Raw genomic sequence first — 18,409 nt, forward strand, 5'->3', positions numbered from 1 at the left:
ATGGTATTCATGGTTATAAATCTGAGTTTAACTGAGTAAAGCCTCTAAGATGGAGTATTGGGAAGAGTCCTGCAAAGGAGCCATAAATCAAAGGCGGTCCAGTAGAAGTACACGTGACACAAAGGAAATGGCAGAGCCGAGGTCCCCCTCAACCTGGAGCAGATGCTAAATCACGGGGTGAAAACACTAACGAACCCTTCTCATCTCGCAAGAGACGGTTGCACAAAAATTGCCAAGCAGGGTGTTTGCATTACGGGTTTGTATTTACTGTGATAAGCAGTGCTCTTACTGTGACCGATACCGTATTTGCTGTTGATAATGTGAAGCCTCTGTGACGCGTGAGATCCAGGACAGTTAATCATCCAGATTCATTCTAAGGATCATATTTTAATGAGTATAAAAAGGTGTTTTGTGTCTGTAGTTAGGTAACGTTTTAAACTAGCTTTTCTCTTGGGGCGCCTGGGTGGCGCAGTCGGTTAAGCTTCCGACTTCAGCCAGGTCATGATCTCGCGGTCCGTGAGTTCGAGCCCCGCGTCAGGCTCTGGGCTGATGGCTCGGAGCCTGGAGCCTGTTTCCGATTCTGTGTCTCCCTCTCTCTCTGCCCCTCCCCCGTTCATGCTCTGTCTCTCTCTGTCCCAAAAATAAATAAAAAACGTTGAAAAAAAAAAAAATTTAAACTAGCTTTTCTCTTTCACATATAAAATAGCCTATAAATGGAGATACTCAATTTTCTAGCAAATTTTTATATTTTTACGTGTCTGACTGTAAATACTTAGGCTATTCTCTTGAATAAAAAAATGACCTATAATCTTCTTAATTTATTAACATCTTGATCTTAAAATGATTTCCTAAAATAATACTGGCATTCTTTTAGTTTTTAGTGACCAATATTAAGGTGTGTTTTGTTTTTTTTAACATTTATTTATTATTGAGAGACAGACAGAGCACGAGTTGGGGAGGGTCAGAGAGAGAGAGAGAGAGAAGGAAACACAGAATCCGAAGCAGGCTCCAGGCTCTGAGCTGTCAGCACAGAGCCAGACACGGGGCTTGAACTCACAGAGTGGACATCCCGACCTGAGCCCAAGTTGGACACTTAACTGAGCCCCTTTAGTGACCAATATTAAAGGACAGTGTTATTTTCAGAGCACCTCTGTTATTAGCATCTTGCTGCATAGTTCCAACTGTGCTGTCACACGAAACAAAAACAGTTCTAGCTTGCTGTTGATTAGCCTCGTTGATCAGGGATTAGAGTATGGTGATTACATTCCGTTAATAAATGATCCCCCATACGTCATTTTAGCTGTTAGCTTCGGATTGCTTTCTCATCGGGCCTTTTTTTTTTTTTTTTTTTTTTTTTTTTTTTTTTTTTTTTTTTGAGAGTTCCCGGTCATTAAGCCTCAAAATTGACAGATTTTAAGCTTTAGCTCTCTCTCCCCACCTTCTGATGGGTGCCACCCTCTAAATGAAATATAAATAAATGCAAGGTGAGGCTGCACACTGAAAGAGCAGAACTCCGGAGGCTTGCTTAAGCCACAGCATGGGTCATCAGCCCGGAATATTCAGACACTGGCTCTGACTCAGCCATCAAACGCTTTCAGAGAGGACCGTGTGCAGGAGAAGTAGAGGCGTAAGGCTGGGTCGCCTTTAGGAAATGGACCTACCACGTGAGGAAGGCAGCTTGTGCATCTCCTTGTTTAAGAAATAACACTTTACCTTCCAGGTGATCACCTTCTTCAGCTCAAGGTTGCTGCAAGCGGGAGCTGAGCTCTCCGTGGAACGGGTCCTGGAAATCATCAAGCAGGGGGCCGTCGCACTGCCCAAAGACAGGCTGAAGGTAAGACTGCCGAAGGACACGGGCACTTTTGTATCACTCGGTGTAAACATTAGTGTCTGGGAAGGCCCTACTCAGAGTCCTACCACTTGCCAGCGCTTGGCTGGAAAAGGCTCTTTACTGCCTTCTCTACTCCATACTCGTACGTAGAGGGATTCCAACAGGTTTTTAAAAGAAAACCGCCAAAGAAGGACTAACACCTTCATACCATGCCATGCACTGTGAATAAAGAAGCCCCTTACTTTTTTAACCCAGTGAAATGATTCAGTCTTACAAGTGTCGAGGGTTGAAGGGAAGGCACTGCTGGTGGTGGTGACTCAGCACTGGGCCACACGTAGTGTTCACTCAGTGCCCTGTGACGTTTTGAGTGTCTTGTGCCGTTAACTGCTTCGATCCTCAGAACCCTTGGAGGTGGGTAGTGTTTCGCCCGAACTTTTCAGATGGAGAAACTGAGGCACAGAGAGGTTACACGACTTACCCAAAACCATGCAGCCAGAACACTGTGGAACTGGGAGGTTCATACTCACGCAGTGTGGCTCCAAAGTCCACGCTCAGAATCCCCACGCCATTCACTGTTTGCCTGCACATAGCTCTGGAAAGAGAAGCGTCTCTTGGAAGAGGTAGGGGAAATAGGGTATCTTACGAAGGCACTTAACGTTTGCGTGTTCGGCGTGTTTCCAAAGTGATCTCATGATGTGAAACTCATACCCTAAGACTAATTTTCTCCTTAAAAAAAAAAAAAAAGGATATAAAGGGAGTATTTTGTGAACGTACAGCATTGTAACACATTTTAGCTTTAATGCTTCTTTTCAGGGTTTGCCTCATTACCTCTAATTTTTCTAGAGCGCTCGTTCCTAAATTAACAACACAGGGCATCATAGTAGATGCTTGGCCGCCTTCATCATAGTGTTTTATCACAACCAACTTCTGTTCCAGAGTTACTGTTTGGGGGGCTGTGTTTTTAACACTATCACAGAACCACTGCTTCTGAATGCTCGAGAGAGGTTGTTGTAGGATATGAAAACATTTTCAGTTATAACAACAGAGTTTGTAAAATAATAGCGCATTAGTCATCATAACCACTTGCACAAGTTCCACCGAAAGTAAACAGCAGCGAGGTTTCTGTTTATCAGCTAAAATGGCACCACCATGTGGCAATAACATAGAAACTGATTCCAGGTCACCGGTCCCTCCAGCTTTGACTTGACTCTCTTCCTGACAGTTCTTTAAATGTAAGGAACTCATCTCGTTTCCATTCTTACATAAAGTAAGACTTTGGAGGTTTGTTGTTTTTCGAGGGTGCGCGCGTGCATGTATGTGTGTGTGTGCGTGTGTGTGTGCGTGCGCACGTGCTGTTTCCAGTTTACCCGCACTACACCACGTGAACCGGTACGAAAACCCACGAAGATGGGAGTGGCTGCCCACAGGGCATGGTGGACCTTGGTGTCTCGGCTAAGTCAATAGAGAAGCGGAGCCGTCAGGAGGCTGGAGGGAAAGGGTCACAGAGGTATCTGGAGGGGGATTTGAATGAGATCAAAGACGGGGTGCGTAGAAGTAGTGGAAATGGGGCTAAATGAAGACGGCAGAAGGGGAGCACGTCTTGGTGACAGCGTGGTCTGGCTCTGGCCACGAGTGAGGGACTGAAGTGCTGTGCCTGCGAATGGAAGTGAGTGCGGTTGAGCCAGTTAGTGAACTGGAAGCCAGGGATGGGCTGGTCATTCGCATAAGCTTCCTAGTCCCTCAGGACGATGAGCCGTGGGTGGAGAGAAGGACTGTGAGCCAGAGGCCGCGGTCAGTCGATGGCAGTAGGTGGCAGTGCACAGACGACACGAAGCTGGTGCCGGCCTCCTATGGGCAGACCCTTCTGCTTAAGGGTAGAGGAATAATAGCCAGGAGACAGCAATGGAAACAAAGAGGGGACCAGCCCCACCTCCAGACCCTGAAGTCTGGAATGTGAAAGAAGGAGCAGCCTCTAACTTCCAAAGGCTCCAGGGGAATCGGAGTCCCAAGGGGAGAGAGCTGAGTTTCAGGTAAAGAAGAAGTAAGGAGGGCACCTGGATGGCTCAGTCGGGTAACCGTCCGACTTCAGCTCAGGTCACGATCTTGTGGTTCACGAGTTCAAACCCCACATCGGGCTCTGTGCCGACAGCTCCGAGCCTGGAGCCTGCTTCAGATTCTGTGTCTCCCTCTCTTTCTACCCCTCTCCCACTAGCGCTGAGTCTCTCTCCCCAAAATAAACAAACATTTATTTCTCTCCCCAAAATAAATAAACATTTTTTAAAAAGGAGGGGGGAGTAAGGAGGCAAGATTCCATGCAGGGACTGAGGATGTAGTGATACTTAACAACCATGAAATAGGGGCTCCCAAGAGCACTGTGGGGTATGGGAGCAATGTGTCCGAGTATCACATTAGTGACCCAGGTGGGGTGCAGACACAGGTGAAGTTACAGTAGGGAACCTGTAAACCACGTAAGGTGAGGAATAGAGGATGTGTAACCTGGAGGAGAGAAGACTTGAGGAAAAGGGCACACACGCGTGCGTATGCTTTCGGGATTATTCTGTAGAAGAGGAGCTGAGCAGTTCACTGTCGGCCCTAGGACAGCGGGTAGAAACTGAACCAAGACAGGTGTTAGTTCAACGTAAGAAAATGTTTGCTGACAACTTAAGTTGTTCAGCGGTCCAGACGTGGCTCCAGGAAATCGCGAAGTACTCACAACTAAGTCTGGATGGTAAGCATAAGGGGAGTACCGGATGGCAGGGGCACTCAATCCATAACATAAGAAAAATGGCTGAAAGTTACAGGTGCGCCTGGGTGGCTCAGTCGGTTAAGCGTCCAACTCTTGATTTGGGCTCAGGTCCCGATCTCACGGTTCAGGAGTTGGAGCCCCGCGTTGGGCTCTGCACTGACATTGTGGAGCCTGCTTGGGATTCTCTCTCTCTCTCTCTCTCTCTCTCTCTCTCTCTCTCTCTCTCTCTCTCCCTCCCTCCCTCCCTCCCTCCCTCCCTCTCCTCCTCTGCCCCTCCCCCACTCACACTCTTGCTTGCTCTCTCTAAATAAATAAATAAATAAATAAATAAATAAACTTAAAAAAAAATGTTTTTAAGTTACAAAGGATGATCCCAAAGATTTGCAGTTAACGGTCTGGACTTCTATCTTCCAAAATTCCGTGAAGAGTTTCTGTAGAGCGGTGCCCTAGTAACATCCTCCTCCTCTTGAAAATGACTTAGAGGTGAGCACCCTGCTGCTGCCAGATAAAGTCTGGAGTCCTGGGACAGGAACCCGACACCGCGCACATCTAGCCCCCAGCCGCTGTTCTCCATACTCCCCTTTCCCTGAGCAGTGATCCAGCCAACCAGAATGATCTCTGTGCCTCCTGCGTCTTCCTTCCTGCACGTTCAGATTTGCTTACGCAGTTCTCTCTTCCCAGTGCACCGGCCCCTCACCCCTTTGCTTTTTGCTTATCCCTCCTAAGCATTTTAAGGCCTTGCTGAGTTTGTGAACTGTTGTGAAACCTTTCCTTTTACTTCTCCTCCTACATATGCTTCCGTCCTCTAAATGCCCGCAGCATTTGCTGAGACTCCTGGTCTCTTCCACCCTGTACGTAGTTGTTCAAATGTTTTCTCTTTCCCACTCGACTCCAACTTCCTTGAGGAGTCGTGTCTTGCTCATCTGTGTCCCCTTGATGCGTGCTTCAGTGCCTTATACATAGTAGCTACCCAATAAATCTGATGAGAAGATGAGTGAAATTCCCACTTTACATGCTCTAAAGAGGAAACAGGGACTCGTTGGAATTCAAAGGTTCAGGAGTAACATTTTTTTATCTCCAGACCTGCTTTTCGTATTTTTATTCTACCTTCCTCTTCACAATTTTAATTCATTTAACTCTTTCTCCGTGTATGTGTCAGGCACCGTACTAGACTGTAGGTAGATACAGCCTTGGACAAAACAGATAAAAATGGCTGCCCTCATAGAGTTTATTTTTTGGTGGGGGAAATGGACAACCAGATAAATAAGTAAAATGTTTGCTATTCTAGGTAGCAGTAAATGGGAGGGAAAATATAGAGGAGGAGGAGAATACACAGCATTGGGAAGAAAGCAGTTTTGGATGGCATGGGCAGAATATTGTTGAATCAGAGCTGCTTTGCTGTTTTTTGTTTTACATTTTCTTTTAAAATAATTTTAGACTTACCAGAAAAGTTGCAAAAAACAGTAGGTATAGTTCATATAAGCCCTTCATCCAGGTTCCCCTAATGTTAACAACACATATAACTCAAGTACGATATCAAAACCAGAAAATTGGAGCGCTAGATGGTTCAGTCGGTTAAGTGTCTGACTTTGGCTCGGGTCGTGATCCCATGTTCCGTGGGTTGAAGCCCTGAATTGGGCTCTGTGCTGACAGCTCAGAGCCTGGAGCCTCTTCAGATTCTGCATCTCCCTCTCTCTCTGCCCCTCCCCCACTCGTCCTCTGTCTCTCTCTCTCTCTCTCTCTCTCTCTCAAAAATAACATTTTTAGGGGCGCCTGGGTGGCGCAGTCGGTTAAGCGTCCGACTTCAGCCAGGTCACGATCTCTCGGTCCGTGAGTTCGAGCCCCGCGTCGGGCTCTGGGCTGATGGCTCGGAGCCTGGAGCCTGTTTCGGATTCTGTGTCTCCCTCTCTCTCTGCCCCTCCCCCGTTCATGCTATGTCTCTCTCTGTCCCAAAAATAAATAAAAAACGTTGAAAAAAAAAATTAAAAAAAAAAAAATAATAACATTTTTAAAAAAATTTTAATTAAAAAAAACCCACAAAATTAACATGAGTATAATACTATTACCTGAACTACAGAGCTTATGTGAATATTACTGTTTTTTTCCTCCTAGTGTCTTTATGCTGCTCCCCAGTCCTATTCAGATCCCACTTTGCATTTTGCTGTCATGTTTCCTTACTCTCCTCCAGTCTGTAAGCGTTCCTCAGTTTTCCCTTACCTTTCATGACCTTGACAGTATGGATAGTGCTGCTCAGTTGTTTTGCAGAATGTCCCTCAGTTTGGGTTTTTCTCATGATTACATTGAAATTAACACATATTCTACCAACCTACGCATAGAAGTGATGTTGTGTCCTTCTCAGTGCATAGAATCAGGAGGTACCTGATGTTACCATGTCTCACTACTGATGATGGTTCTCCTTGATCATTTGGTTAATGTGGTGTCTACCAGATTTCTCCTGGAAAAAGTCACTGTTTTTCCCTTTATAACTGATGACTCTCTTAGGAGTGAGACTTTGCTAATATCCTGTTTCTCCTCACAACTTTTGCCCACTGAATTTATCGTCCGTCAGTGGATCTTACCTGCACAGTTATTACTGTGGTGTTTACCTAATGATCATTTTGTATTTTGTTATAGAGTATAATTCAGTACTATCACTTATTTTGTTGCTCAAATTGTTCTAGCTTTGGCCAGTGGGAGCTCCTCCGGGTTGGTTCCTGCATCCTCTGACATGCCCCTATCTTGTTTTGAGCACACCTTTACTTTTCTGGGGTGCAAGATACCCAAGACTCATCTCATGTTTTTCCTACACCAGTCCTGGAATCAACCACTTCTCCAATGAGCTCTGGTTCCTTTCTTTTTTTTTTTTTTTTTTTTAAATAAATGGTATTCAGGAGGGGCACCTGGGTGGCTCAGTTGGCTAACCGACCGACTTTGGCTCAGGTCATGATCTCACAGTTTGTGAGTTCGAGCCCTGCGTCGGGCTCTGTGCTGACAGCTCAGAGCCTGGAGCCTACTTCAGATTCTGTGTCTCCCCGCCTCTCTCCCCATCCCGTGCTCATGCTCTGTGTCTCTCTGTCTCTCAATAATAAACAAATGTTAAAAAAAATTTAAAATTCAAAAAAATAAATGGTATTCAGGAAACAAGACCTCAGCACTAGGCAACCTTCTTCTTAGAACTTTATGTACCCTTCTACTCGTTCCACCTTTCCCCATCTCCTTTCTGTTCTGTGGACAGCCAGTACTTCCTCACTCTGCTATCATACCAGATATTTTTCTTCTTTTATATCCCTCCCTTGCGATAAACCTTAGCTCCTTTCTTTCAGATTATTGCTCAGCAATTGTGTCTTTAGTCCATTTTTTTCCTACCCATTCCAATCCCAGATTTTATTTTTTAATTCCTTTGGTGAATGCCCCTGGCCCAAGAGCCCCTCCATGGACCGTAGCAGATACTGAAAACTAATTCGTTCACTCTAGTACTGAACTTAAAGCAAAATGAATTGCAGTATACAGGCTGTATGTTTGAATGTTAATATGTTGTGCATTCATTATACTGTGTTCAGAAAGAAAGTGTTCTCTATATTTGAGGCAGTAACATATAACTGAAAATATGACTCTTTGTTTTTCAGGATTATGGTTAAAGAGAGATTAATTAATCTGTAGGAGGTCCCAAGCCATTTAACTCTTGCTTAGAGCAAGATCCTATGGAGACCAAGATCGTGGATAAATCCCTTAGATTCCGGTTCATTTTTTTCCAAAACATAGCAAGAAACTATACTCCTGACACCAGATTTCCATCTCACTCTGTGGTTGCAAGAGGGACAGATGAGGGAGGAGGGATGATTTAGTTTAAAAAAAAAAAAAAAAAAAGACAAGAAAGCAAGCCATCCCCGGTACTAGAAAAGAAACTAAAGTTATATTTATTCACAGATGGTGAGTCATCCTCAGTTGGTTTAAATGATAGCACATTATTACCACAGATGTTACCAGAAAAAAAGGCTGTTTATCTTTATAATCAAGCCTTATCTCAATTATTTTAATCATCTTTTTGGATTGAGTGTTTATAATAAAACGAATCACTTAAAACCTCTAGAGTTTAATTCATAGAACACTGCTGTATCTAGAGTTGATTGAAAATTCAAGCTGTGTGTTGAATAATATTTGTATTATACCACATGACAGCACATTATTGCCTTTTGGCTGGTTTACTACTATATACTGATAAAATAATTGTCGGGCCCGTAATAATAGCTTTGTGTGCAAGATTGATGTAAAAGAGGTTGTTTTAAATTGGAAATGCTGTTGTAATAAGGTCTTTCTGAAAGTGTGGGATAGTGTGCAGTTATTGATTTGTTCTTTTCCTAAAATATAAATTAAACATCAAGAAAATTCGGAGTTCTTTCCAACGACCCTTTGGGTTGTTAAGAGCAACACAAGGCTCCTTGCTCCTGAGAAATAATCAGCTAGTGTCAGCTGAAGATGAGCCAAAAGGTTTTGAAGTTTTCCTTGCATTATAGGACTGAAGCCAAATTTGTAGAGGAGTTATTCTTCCAATTTTGGGCAAGTAAACATTAAGATCTGGAAGCCCATGGCATAGTAATTGACTTTCAACCAAATAAAATATTTTTCAATCAAATGTTATTTGACATAGCCTTCTAAAATATTTGTGTAATATCCTGTGTGGGAACATATACTCTTTGGATAAATCTGTCTATATAGTTAAACAACTTGGCTGTTCAGAGTAAATAGTATTAATGTCATTCTAAACATCCTCTTCTTACTGGTATTCCGTGAAGTCTGGGAAAGGCAATACCAGGTAATTAGTTTTTTCAGACTCTCCTGCATAAACAGAGACCTAAAGAACAGGCTCTGAAATTCTAAGTTGCTTATTTCTCCTTTAGGGGTTGGAAGGAAATAAATAAAGTTAGTGTGTCCTCCAGGAGCTGAGTTCGAAGCCACAGCTCAAAGTTCGCACTGTCTGCGTCTGCAACAGGGACCGTTCGGACTCCCAAGAGCGATCCGAGCGTCATGACAATGGGTCAGAACGCATCCAGGCCTGTGCGGATTCTCCTACCACTACCACACCACCTCATATTCAACTGCATAAAGTCCCCCAGGTTCCCTCTTTTCTTTGATCCCGTGAATTATCTGTAATTTGAAAACTAAGATACCATATCTAGCGTTTGAAAATTAGGCCCTGATTTTCAGGGGGAATTAACCAGAAGATAGCGTCCCTTTTAGGATAAAGAGGAAGCTACGGAATAATACAAGTCACTGACAATTAACTAGACGTCTCCTCTCATTCACTTGATAAAGCATAGGAATTAAAGGCGGTTAGCCAGTTGCACACTAAATTATTTTTAAAGCCTTTATTTTATATTCACTTTTTAGAATACTCTGTTGTTAGTCATGTAAAGAGAAATCTAGTTAACTGAAATTTCAAGAATTTTTTCATAGCTTCTTAATCCTGACTTGCTTGAAAACTTCCCCCTCTCTCCTACCGGGAGTCTCTCCCCATCCCCACCCCAAGTGTCTGTCAGCTCTGTGTCCCCAGAGCTGATTCCTGAGTGCCACCCTGGCGTACCCACCTGCTGTTGGTGGCCTGCCTCCAGGTCCCATAGAAACTCTCGTCAGCGGGTCCGCAGCCACGCTCCCCTGTGTCCTTGTGGATTTCTTCCCGTGGAAATGTGACCAGCCGACATCCTCTCTAACTCAAAAGTGCCACCAGTTCTGTGAATTCTCGTTACTTCCCACAAGATCATGACCTGAGCCGAAGTCGAGTTCAGTGCTTAACCGACTGAACCACCCAGGTGCCCCTAGAATGTTCGAGGCATAGCCCTTGTGCCAGCAGCATCCGCATCCCATAGGAACTTGTTAGAAATGCACATTCTCGGGCCCCCAGAACTCCTGAAGTCGAAGCTCCGGGGCTGGGACCCAGCTGTCTGCGTTTTAACAAGCCCCAAAGGTGGTGTCTGATGTTAGTTCAAGTTTGAAAAGCACAGCAATGGCTAATTCCCCCCAGCACACCAGCAGCTCTCCACTCTTAGGGCCTTTGTACTGGTTTCTCTTGCCTGCTTCAACTGCTGTCCCCGATGTCTGCATACCCCCTTGGTGTATTCGCTCGCCCAAGCACCTGATGCCTGACTCCCTGAGGCCTGCCCTGACCTCTGGTTTCAATGTTCACACTCCCTGTCCCCCAATTCTGTATTTTTTTCTTCCTTCACATTATTTATCATGTAACATACGGTGTGCCTATTTATTATTCTTCTCCCAGGTAATGGAAGCTCCAGAAGGTCAGGGACCTTCACGTTTTGTTAATTTGAAGAGTCTGAAACTCTATTGGCACATCAGGGCACTTCCATATTTGCCGAATGGAAGGGAGGCAGGCAGAAAAGGAGGTCTGTTGACCACGGGATGGTGATCTGAGATTCTGCTTCCGATTAAGATGCTGCTTTGGAGAACAGCTCTCCGTAGACTTCTTGCAGGGTCCACTTTCGTGCCAAAACACCATCGCAGAGCAAAGGTCAAAGCAGAAGTCCTGGTCACCTTGTTGGAATAGTTCCATTTTTTAAGCCTATAATATTATTCCACACTGTGTATTCTGAGAGCTACAAAACCCTGATCTGACCTCCACTTGAGTGCACCCCTCAACAGGATACTGCCTGTGCAGATTGACCTCCCTAAATTTTTAATAGTATCTCTTCTTGCCTCTTGGCTTGCACTGATTTCATTATCGTTCAAGCAGAGGAAACTATTCAGATAAGCGACCTCATTCTATTTCTGAATCTTTCTTGGAAAGGGAAGAGCGTGATGGAGCTACTGGGCTCATGTGAAAAATACGGAGCCAGTGTCTGCTTCTTTCTGCCTGATTTTTCTCTTCCTCAGGATGTGCAGAGCATGCACGTTCTCAGGTTCTGACAAACACCGAGAATAAGTCACTCGCGTTCGGACAGGGAAATTTGAGCTCCTGTGCCCAGCACCGTCCCACCGGCCAACAGTTAGCCTTTTCCTGAGATTCAGTCTGCTACTAGCTTGTAACTACTTTAATTGTTCCAGCGGCCACGTTTGACTTTTTGACTTAATTTTTTTGTTTTTTTTTTTGGACTTTGTTCTCTCTTCTTTTGGAATATTATCAATCCCTTTTCACTTTTGGGTGGATTCTAGGAAGCACTAAGTGTAAAAGGTACAGGTCTGGGCTGGACTTCCATCCTAAAAAAAGGAACACTGGCTACATTCCTACCGAAGTTTCCCTAAACCCAGAATGATCTCTGCAGAAGTTTAAAAGTCAGAGTGGCTCTCCCTCCTGTTCTAAGCTCCTTGAGTTTCCTGCCCAGTAAAGACAAGCATCAAGTCTTACTCATAAGTTACTTTTGTCTCTCATGGAACAATAAACACAAGATCATTAGTGGTTCAGGAGACCTCTGGATAATGCTGGCAGCTGATTCTTAGGACCCTTCAATCCCCGCGTGAGGACTGTCTTAGGAAATACACGGTCTCAAGTGCACATGCACGCACACACTCCCCCAACACACACACGTGCAGGATGTTGTTCTAGCTTTTCAAGTCACCAGTCTGCAAATGGAAAGTCTTAGCCAAGGAGAGCCATCCCCTCAGTAGAATCCCTCAGAGCAGTTTTTCAGGGCAAGAACTTCTAACTGTGGCTGTTAGAAGCCTGTCTGTATAGGTGTTATGTAAGAACAAATCTGCCGTTGCATTGTTCCGTGTGTCTGTTTTTGTGCCAGTTACCATACTATCTTAATGATTACAGCTCCATAATACATCTGTCTCTCCTGCCATCAACTTGAGGATTCCAGGAGTGCACACAGTCACATAGAGCACTGTTTCCAAATGCAGATTTCTGGGTCTCACCTCAAATTCTGACTCCGTGGTTTGGTGATGAATTTGGGAACCTGTCACTTTAAATGGTTCCCTGAGTGGTCCAGATGATTTACTAGATTGAAGAACCACCATCATATGGCCTGGTTTCCTCCAAATCCCATCCTGCACGAAGACTAAGGCCATGATGGTGAGGGTTACCAGGTAGCCTTGGTGGGATCAGAGCAGTTTTATCTTCCTCTCCTATAAAACACTGAGAACTCTTGGGGCGCCTGGGTGGCGCAGTTGGTTAAGCGTCCGACTTCAGCCAGGTCACGATCTCTCGGTCCGTGAGTTCAAGCCCCGCGTCGGGCTCTGGGCTGACGGCTCGGAGCCTGGAGCCTGCTTCCGATTCTGTCTCTCCCTCTCTCTCTGCCCCTCCCCCGTTCATGCTCTGTCTCTCTCTGTCCCAAAAATAAATAAAAAACGTTGAAAAAAAAATTAAAAAAAAAAAACAAAACACTGAGAACTCTTCCATGATAAACCGTAAAATAGAAGATTTGTCTTACATGTAACCCCGATAGAAGATACCACAGTTACTTTACAAACTAGACAAACAGTCGCCAAAAATTAAAGTCCGTGTCTTTTAAAATGTTGCATATCTGTTCCTCGGTCTGACATAAATATCCCTCTTTTGGCTCTTTTTCCTTTGTTGTTTATTATCTGGTTCCGTTTATTGAACACTTGCTCTGTGCCAGGTCCTCAGCGAGGTATTTTTGTATAGGCGTTTTTATTTAGTCTTCCTGACAACTGTAAGAAATACGAAGGTAATTTACATTTTGCAAGTGAGGAAACAGGCTAAAGAGAATCTAATGCTTTGTCCACATTCATTTCAGTTCATCTTCTCTTTGAGCCATGAATTTCCGTTCTTCTTTGTTTTAAACCTTAAATTTTTGTCTCCTAATTCACAACCCTGTTTGCCTATTAGATCAGTTTGTTTAACCTAAAGCATGCATAATACACCTAGTTAAGTTCTTGGCTTCAACAGTATCTTACTCAGGGTTGTAGAATGACCTTAAAATGTTTGAAATTAGACTTATTGCTACTTTATAGAGTACTCAAACGTACGTGGAGTGGTTTCTCATACATAGTATTGGAATTGCACTAAACATGCAAAAACTTCATGTCATACTAACTTTTAGAATAGCCATTCTTGATCCATAGTCTAACTCATGATATTTAATGTCTTACATTATTTTTGTTTCATTAAACATATGGTAGATTTGTAAGCAGTTGATAGGATTTTTTTCCCTTCCTTGTGATGAACGAGAAAGAAATCAAACCTAGTTTTTACTCTGTGATCCCAGAGTATAAAACTTTAGTCTTTGTTTTCATTACATCTCACATATAGTCATGAAAACTAGAACACATAATTGAAAAGTGATAAAAATCTGATTTTTCTGTAGGCAGAGAATTTTTGCCCACTTCTCTAAACCACGATTTCTAGTGACCAAGGAAGGGACACACACGTTTGCCATGCAAGGGCAGCGGTGGAAAATGCTGATACTCTTCCACTGAAAAGGAAACGTGAATGTGTATGGTTTTATCTTTAAATCTCTGCTATTGGTTTTGATAGAATTACTTTCTTTGGTAGAGGCAGAAATGTGTGATTCACAGACTAACATGTCTTAAGGAGAGATTCGACTCTGGTGGTTAAAAAAATTGACCCAGTTATTATTGTTCATCTGTCCCAGTCTTGACTTTTCCGTTAGGTTGACCATAATTACTGAGATTGTTCCATTGCCTTTAGAGCTACTGTTCAAGTCATTCGCTCTAATCCTTACAAAGTGTTTTGTAATGTAATTTATGACCAAAAAGAAAAGCTCCCTGATCGTTACAAAATTATTTCTTTTTATTGGATAATAAGTGAAAGAATGAATTGTTTCTGAAAAAAAGGATGACTAACGAATTATAGTAATTTGTTCTGTGGGTTCTCCTTATTAGTACTCTCAAGCCAGAGAAAAAATAGAATGTTGTTAAGTGAAAGAATAAGAACACTAAATCATTGTGTTTGGTTCTGGTGATTTCTTAAAGAGATGTTCTTACTTGAGCATACACATCCCAAAAGTTTCTGAAAATTTCAAGGTGAGAAAAGACTTTTTAAAGAAAGCAAAGTCCACTAACTGTAATCCCTTACGTGTAGCAAAATTGGTTTGTTTGGAGGACCAAAACTACTTTCTTCGCGGTGGCTTTCATTTCTGGGGCACGCTGGAAAGAGCAGTGATTGGTCCATAAGTGATCACACTGAGGACGCTGGTAAGCATCTGGCCATACTCGCTAAAGTTTATTTGTGCCGCATCCGTTAGCTTTAGAGGGCTCAAGGCCACGAAAGCCTGGTTCTGTGAAGAACGTGAATACTGTCAATGCCGATCAGCGACTGGGGATAACTAAGGAACTGATGAAACAATTTGTTTTCCTGGCAATTCCCCACATCCAGGTTCCTTACAGGATTCTCGCCTGAGAGCTCTGAGGGCAGCAGGAAGTACCTCAGGCACTGCATGATAATTGCAAGCAACTGAGTCCATTTTGAAAACTTAAAAGGTCTTCATAGCAAGCACAGCTAAATTTACGAACTTGGACAGATATTTCAGGGGGTTCCTAATCTCTGACCAATATAGTGCCGATTACTAGACTACGAAGATCACTACCAGTATGCCCCTCTTAAAAGAATCAGATATACAGAGACTCCAACATTTTAAAAAAATGATAAAATATCGGCTGGTTATTTGTGTCCAGAAAGGACCTGTGCTCATCAAAAAGATTTTTCCCGTGCTCTTTCAAACAGAAATGACCTTGTGATGTTTAAAATTGGGACACAGGGGCGCCTGGTTGGCTCAGTCGGTTAAGCGGCCGACTTCGGCTCAGGTCATGATCTCGCGGTCCGTGAGTTCGAGCCCCGCGTCGGGCTCTGTGCTGACAGCTCAGAGCCTGGAGCCTGTTTCGGATTCTGTGTCTCCCTCTCTCTGACCCTCCCCCGTTCATGCTCTGTCTCTCTCTGTCTCAAAAATAAATAAACGTAAAAAAAAAAAAAAAAAAAGAATTAAAATTGGGACACAGTTTTTAAAAAAACACTTAAAGTTGGCTTTTCTTTGGTATTAAGTTAAACCTTTGTTTGCTATCAAATTATATTATTGCTCACTAGTCTTAGTGAGATTGGAAGGAACATGTTTTATACCCATTTTCAGAAGAATTTTGAGTCATAAGAATAATAACTGGTTCGTGGTCATGCCTCATGTGCAAATGTAGTCAAGGTTCCATTTCCTAATAAAGCCGCCCCCCTTCTTTTTAAACTGTGAACAGCATCCTTATATAGATGACTACATAAGCTATAGATGTGTGCTATAAAAGAATAATTATAAAGTGACTATCCATGCATTCACTGTTCAGATCGAGACATGGAGCATTGCCAACAGCCCAGAAATGCCTAGAAATAAACGCTGTCCTGACTTTGGAGGTGACTGATTCTTCCTCATAATTTTACCATCCATGTGTATATGCCCAAACGACCTGGTTTTCCGTTTCTGAACTTTTCGCAGACGGAATCACGCAGTTTATTTTTCTTTGCACCTTCCTTCTTTCGCTCAGCATTGTTAATGAGAGACGTTTTTGTTGCTACATGAAGTTTGTTCCTTTCCACTGATGTCTTAATATTGCATTGTGTAAATAGTCCATGGTTTATCCATTCTACCGCTGGTAGACATGCAGATGATTTCCAATTTTAAGCTACCAAAAAAAGTTCCTATGCTATCTCGTATACAAATATGTATATATATTTTCATCTCTCTTTTCATTCTTAGTCCTTTGCCATGCTGTCTATGGTTATGTCTCCCGATGGCATCTAGCATAATACACTGCCTTGCACAGAACAGCCACTCATCAAATGTGGCTGAATGAATTAAGATAGCTCGGTTGAAAATCAGCTTGAGAACACCTGCTTCTAGGTGTCATAGACTAAGACCCCACATGACACCCCCTACAGAAATAGCTAGAAAGCCTGGACAAATAACACAACATACAGCTGTATTTTAGGCACTAGAGAGTGAATAGAAGCAAACAGATTCCAACAGGAGTCCTTGCTTATTTAGAGGAGGGAGATTGGAAGGTAGAGAAGTTTTGTGTCCTTGGCTTTTATAGCCTGGGGCTAATAAGCACTGCCCACGTAGTTTACTCCCCGGTGGTGAGAGGTTCACATGGAAATACTTGGTTTTCCTGGCCTGAGGAACCACAGAAGTGAAGCTGGGAAAGCCTGAGTGCTGAGGAGACTAGAGGAACCCCAGAAGGGAAGGAGCCTGAGGGGCAATTCCCAAAGTGTGTCTGTCCCCATCGGTGAGTGATCCCTGAACCGTATGTGGGAAAGAGGCTCCCAGCACTTCAGCCAAAGACCAGAAGTCTGAGGGAAGACCAGATTTGCCACCCTGAAGAAAGAGATGAGTGCACAGATCAGAAGACCCTGGCGGAGAGTACTTTCACTTGGAGGTTGGGGGATAACAAACTGACCTCCTTGTCCCCCTGAGGCTTTTAGCCTGGGGCTAACTGCAGTGGCGGGCACACACCTAGCAGAAACAGGGCGGGGCGTGAGGGGAGAGTTGTAACCTTTCTGGCCTAGAGAACCAGAAAAGAGAGGCAGAGAATCTATGAAGTCTGAAAATCGTGAAGGAATCCCAGGAGAAAAGGGGATCCTAAAATGTGTCTCCCCACACCTCTGAAATACGTGTGAACTACACGTCTAAGGACCAGACTTTAAGCAGCTCAGCCAAAGGCAAAAGATCTGAACAAGAGACCAGAGTGCGACACCAAATCCAAGGTTCACAGCTCAAGGCCAGACAAGAATCTGCACAACTTAATATTATTCAGGATGCAATCCAAAATACCCCAACATCCAAGGAACCAAGAAAATGGAACACATTCTCTAAACAAAAGAAAATCAATCGAATTCAACCCCAAGATGAACCAGATGTCGGAACTAGCAGATAAGGATTTTAAAGCAGTTACTATAACTCTCCTCAGTGTTTTTATTGCATAAAACATGCTTTCAATGCATGAAAATCTCAGCAGAAAAATGAAAAGTCTCAGCTGAGAAATAGAAACAATAAAAAAGAATCAAGGGGCAGGGGCACCTGGGCGGCTCAGTCAGTTGAGCATCCGACTTCGGCTCATGATCCCACGGTTTGTGCGTTCAAGCCCCGCGTTGGGCCCGGTGCTGACAGCTCGAAGCCTGGAGGCTGCTTCGGATTCTGTGTCTCCCTCTCCCTCTGCCCCTCCCTTGCTCATGCTCAGTCTCTCTCTGTCCCAAAACTAAATAAACATTTAAAAAAACAAAAAAAAAGAACCAAGGGGGGAAAAGACAGAAATGTGCAAATGCCAGATGCTAGCACCAAGCAGAATAAACACAGAATGCCACATCAAGGCATACTATTGTCAGAAGTACCGAAAGACAGTGATAAAGAACAAGAGAAAAATGTCATAGTACGTGCAGGAGCACAACAGTCCAGTTAATGTATCAGTTCCTGTTAGAAACCATATCATCTTAAAGAGAACAGAACAAGGGGTGCCTGGGTGGCTCAGTCGGTTGGGCGGCCGACTTCGGCTCAGGTCATGATCTCACGGTCCGTGAGTTCGAGCCCCACGTCGGGCTCTGTGCTGACAGCTCAGAGCCTGGAGCCTGTTTCAGATTCTGTGTCTCCCTCTCGCTGACCTTCCCCTGTTCATGCTCTGTGTCTCTCTGTCTCAAAAATAAAACGTTAAAAAAAAAAAAAAAAAAAAAGAACAGAACAAGATTTCCAAAGTATGAAAGAAAAAACAATTGTCAGCTCAGAATGCTATATCCAGTGACAAGATCATTTAGGAATGGAAATGAAATAAAGACATCATCAAGTAAAAGAAAACCAACAGAACTCGCTGCCGGCACACTTGCATTATAAAAAGTGCTAAGGAAGTTCTTTAGGCTGAATAGAAATGAT

General features: G+C 43.5%; 1 protein-coding gene across 8 annotated transcripts in view; it reads left to right on the plus strand.

The window, feature by feature from the left end:
* The window catches only part of DYM (dymeclin), a 357,662-nt gene that overhangs the window by 304,834 nt on the left and 34,419 nt on the right, over positions 1 to 18,409 (plus strand). For all 8 annotated transcript variants that reach the window (XM_058692153.1, XM_058692154.1, XM_058692152.1 and 5 more), the window contains one exon: positions 1,721 to 1,834. In XM_058692153.1, the coding sequence (XP_058548136.1) occupies positions 1,721 to 1,834 (114 nt within the window). The remainder of the gene's footprint in view (positions 1 to 1,720; positions 1,835 to 18,409) is intronic.

The sequence above is a fragment of the Neofelis nebulosa genome, chromosome 11 (genome assembly GCF_028018385.1).
Source record: "Neofelis nebulosa isolate mNeoNeb1 chromosome 11, mNeoNeb1.pri, whole genome shotgun sequence".
Lineage (NCBI taxonomy): Eukaryota > Metazoa > Chordata > Mammalia > Carnivora > Felidae > Neofelis > Neofelis nebulosa.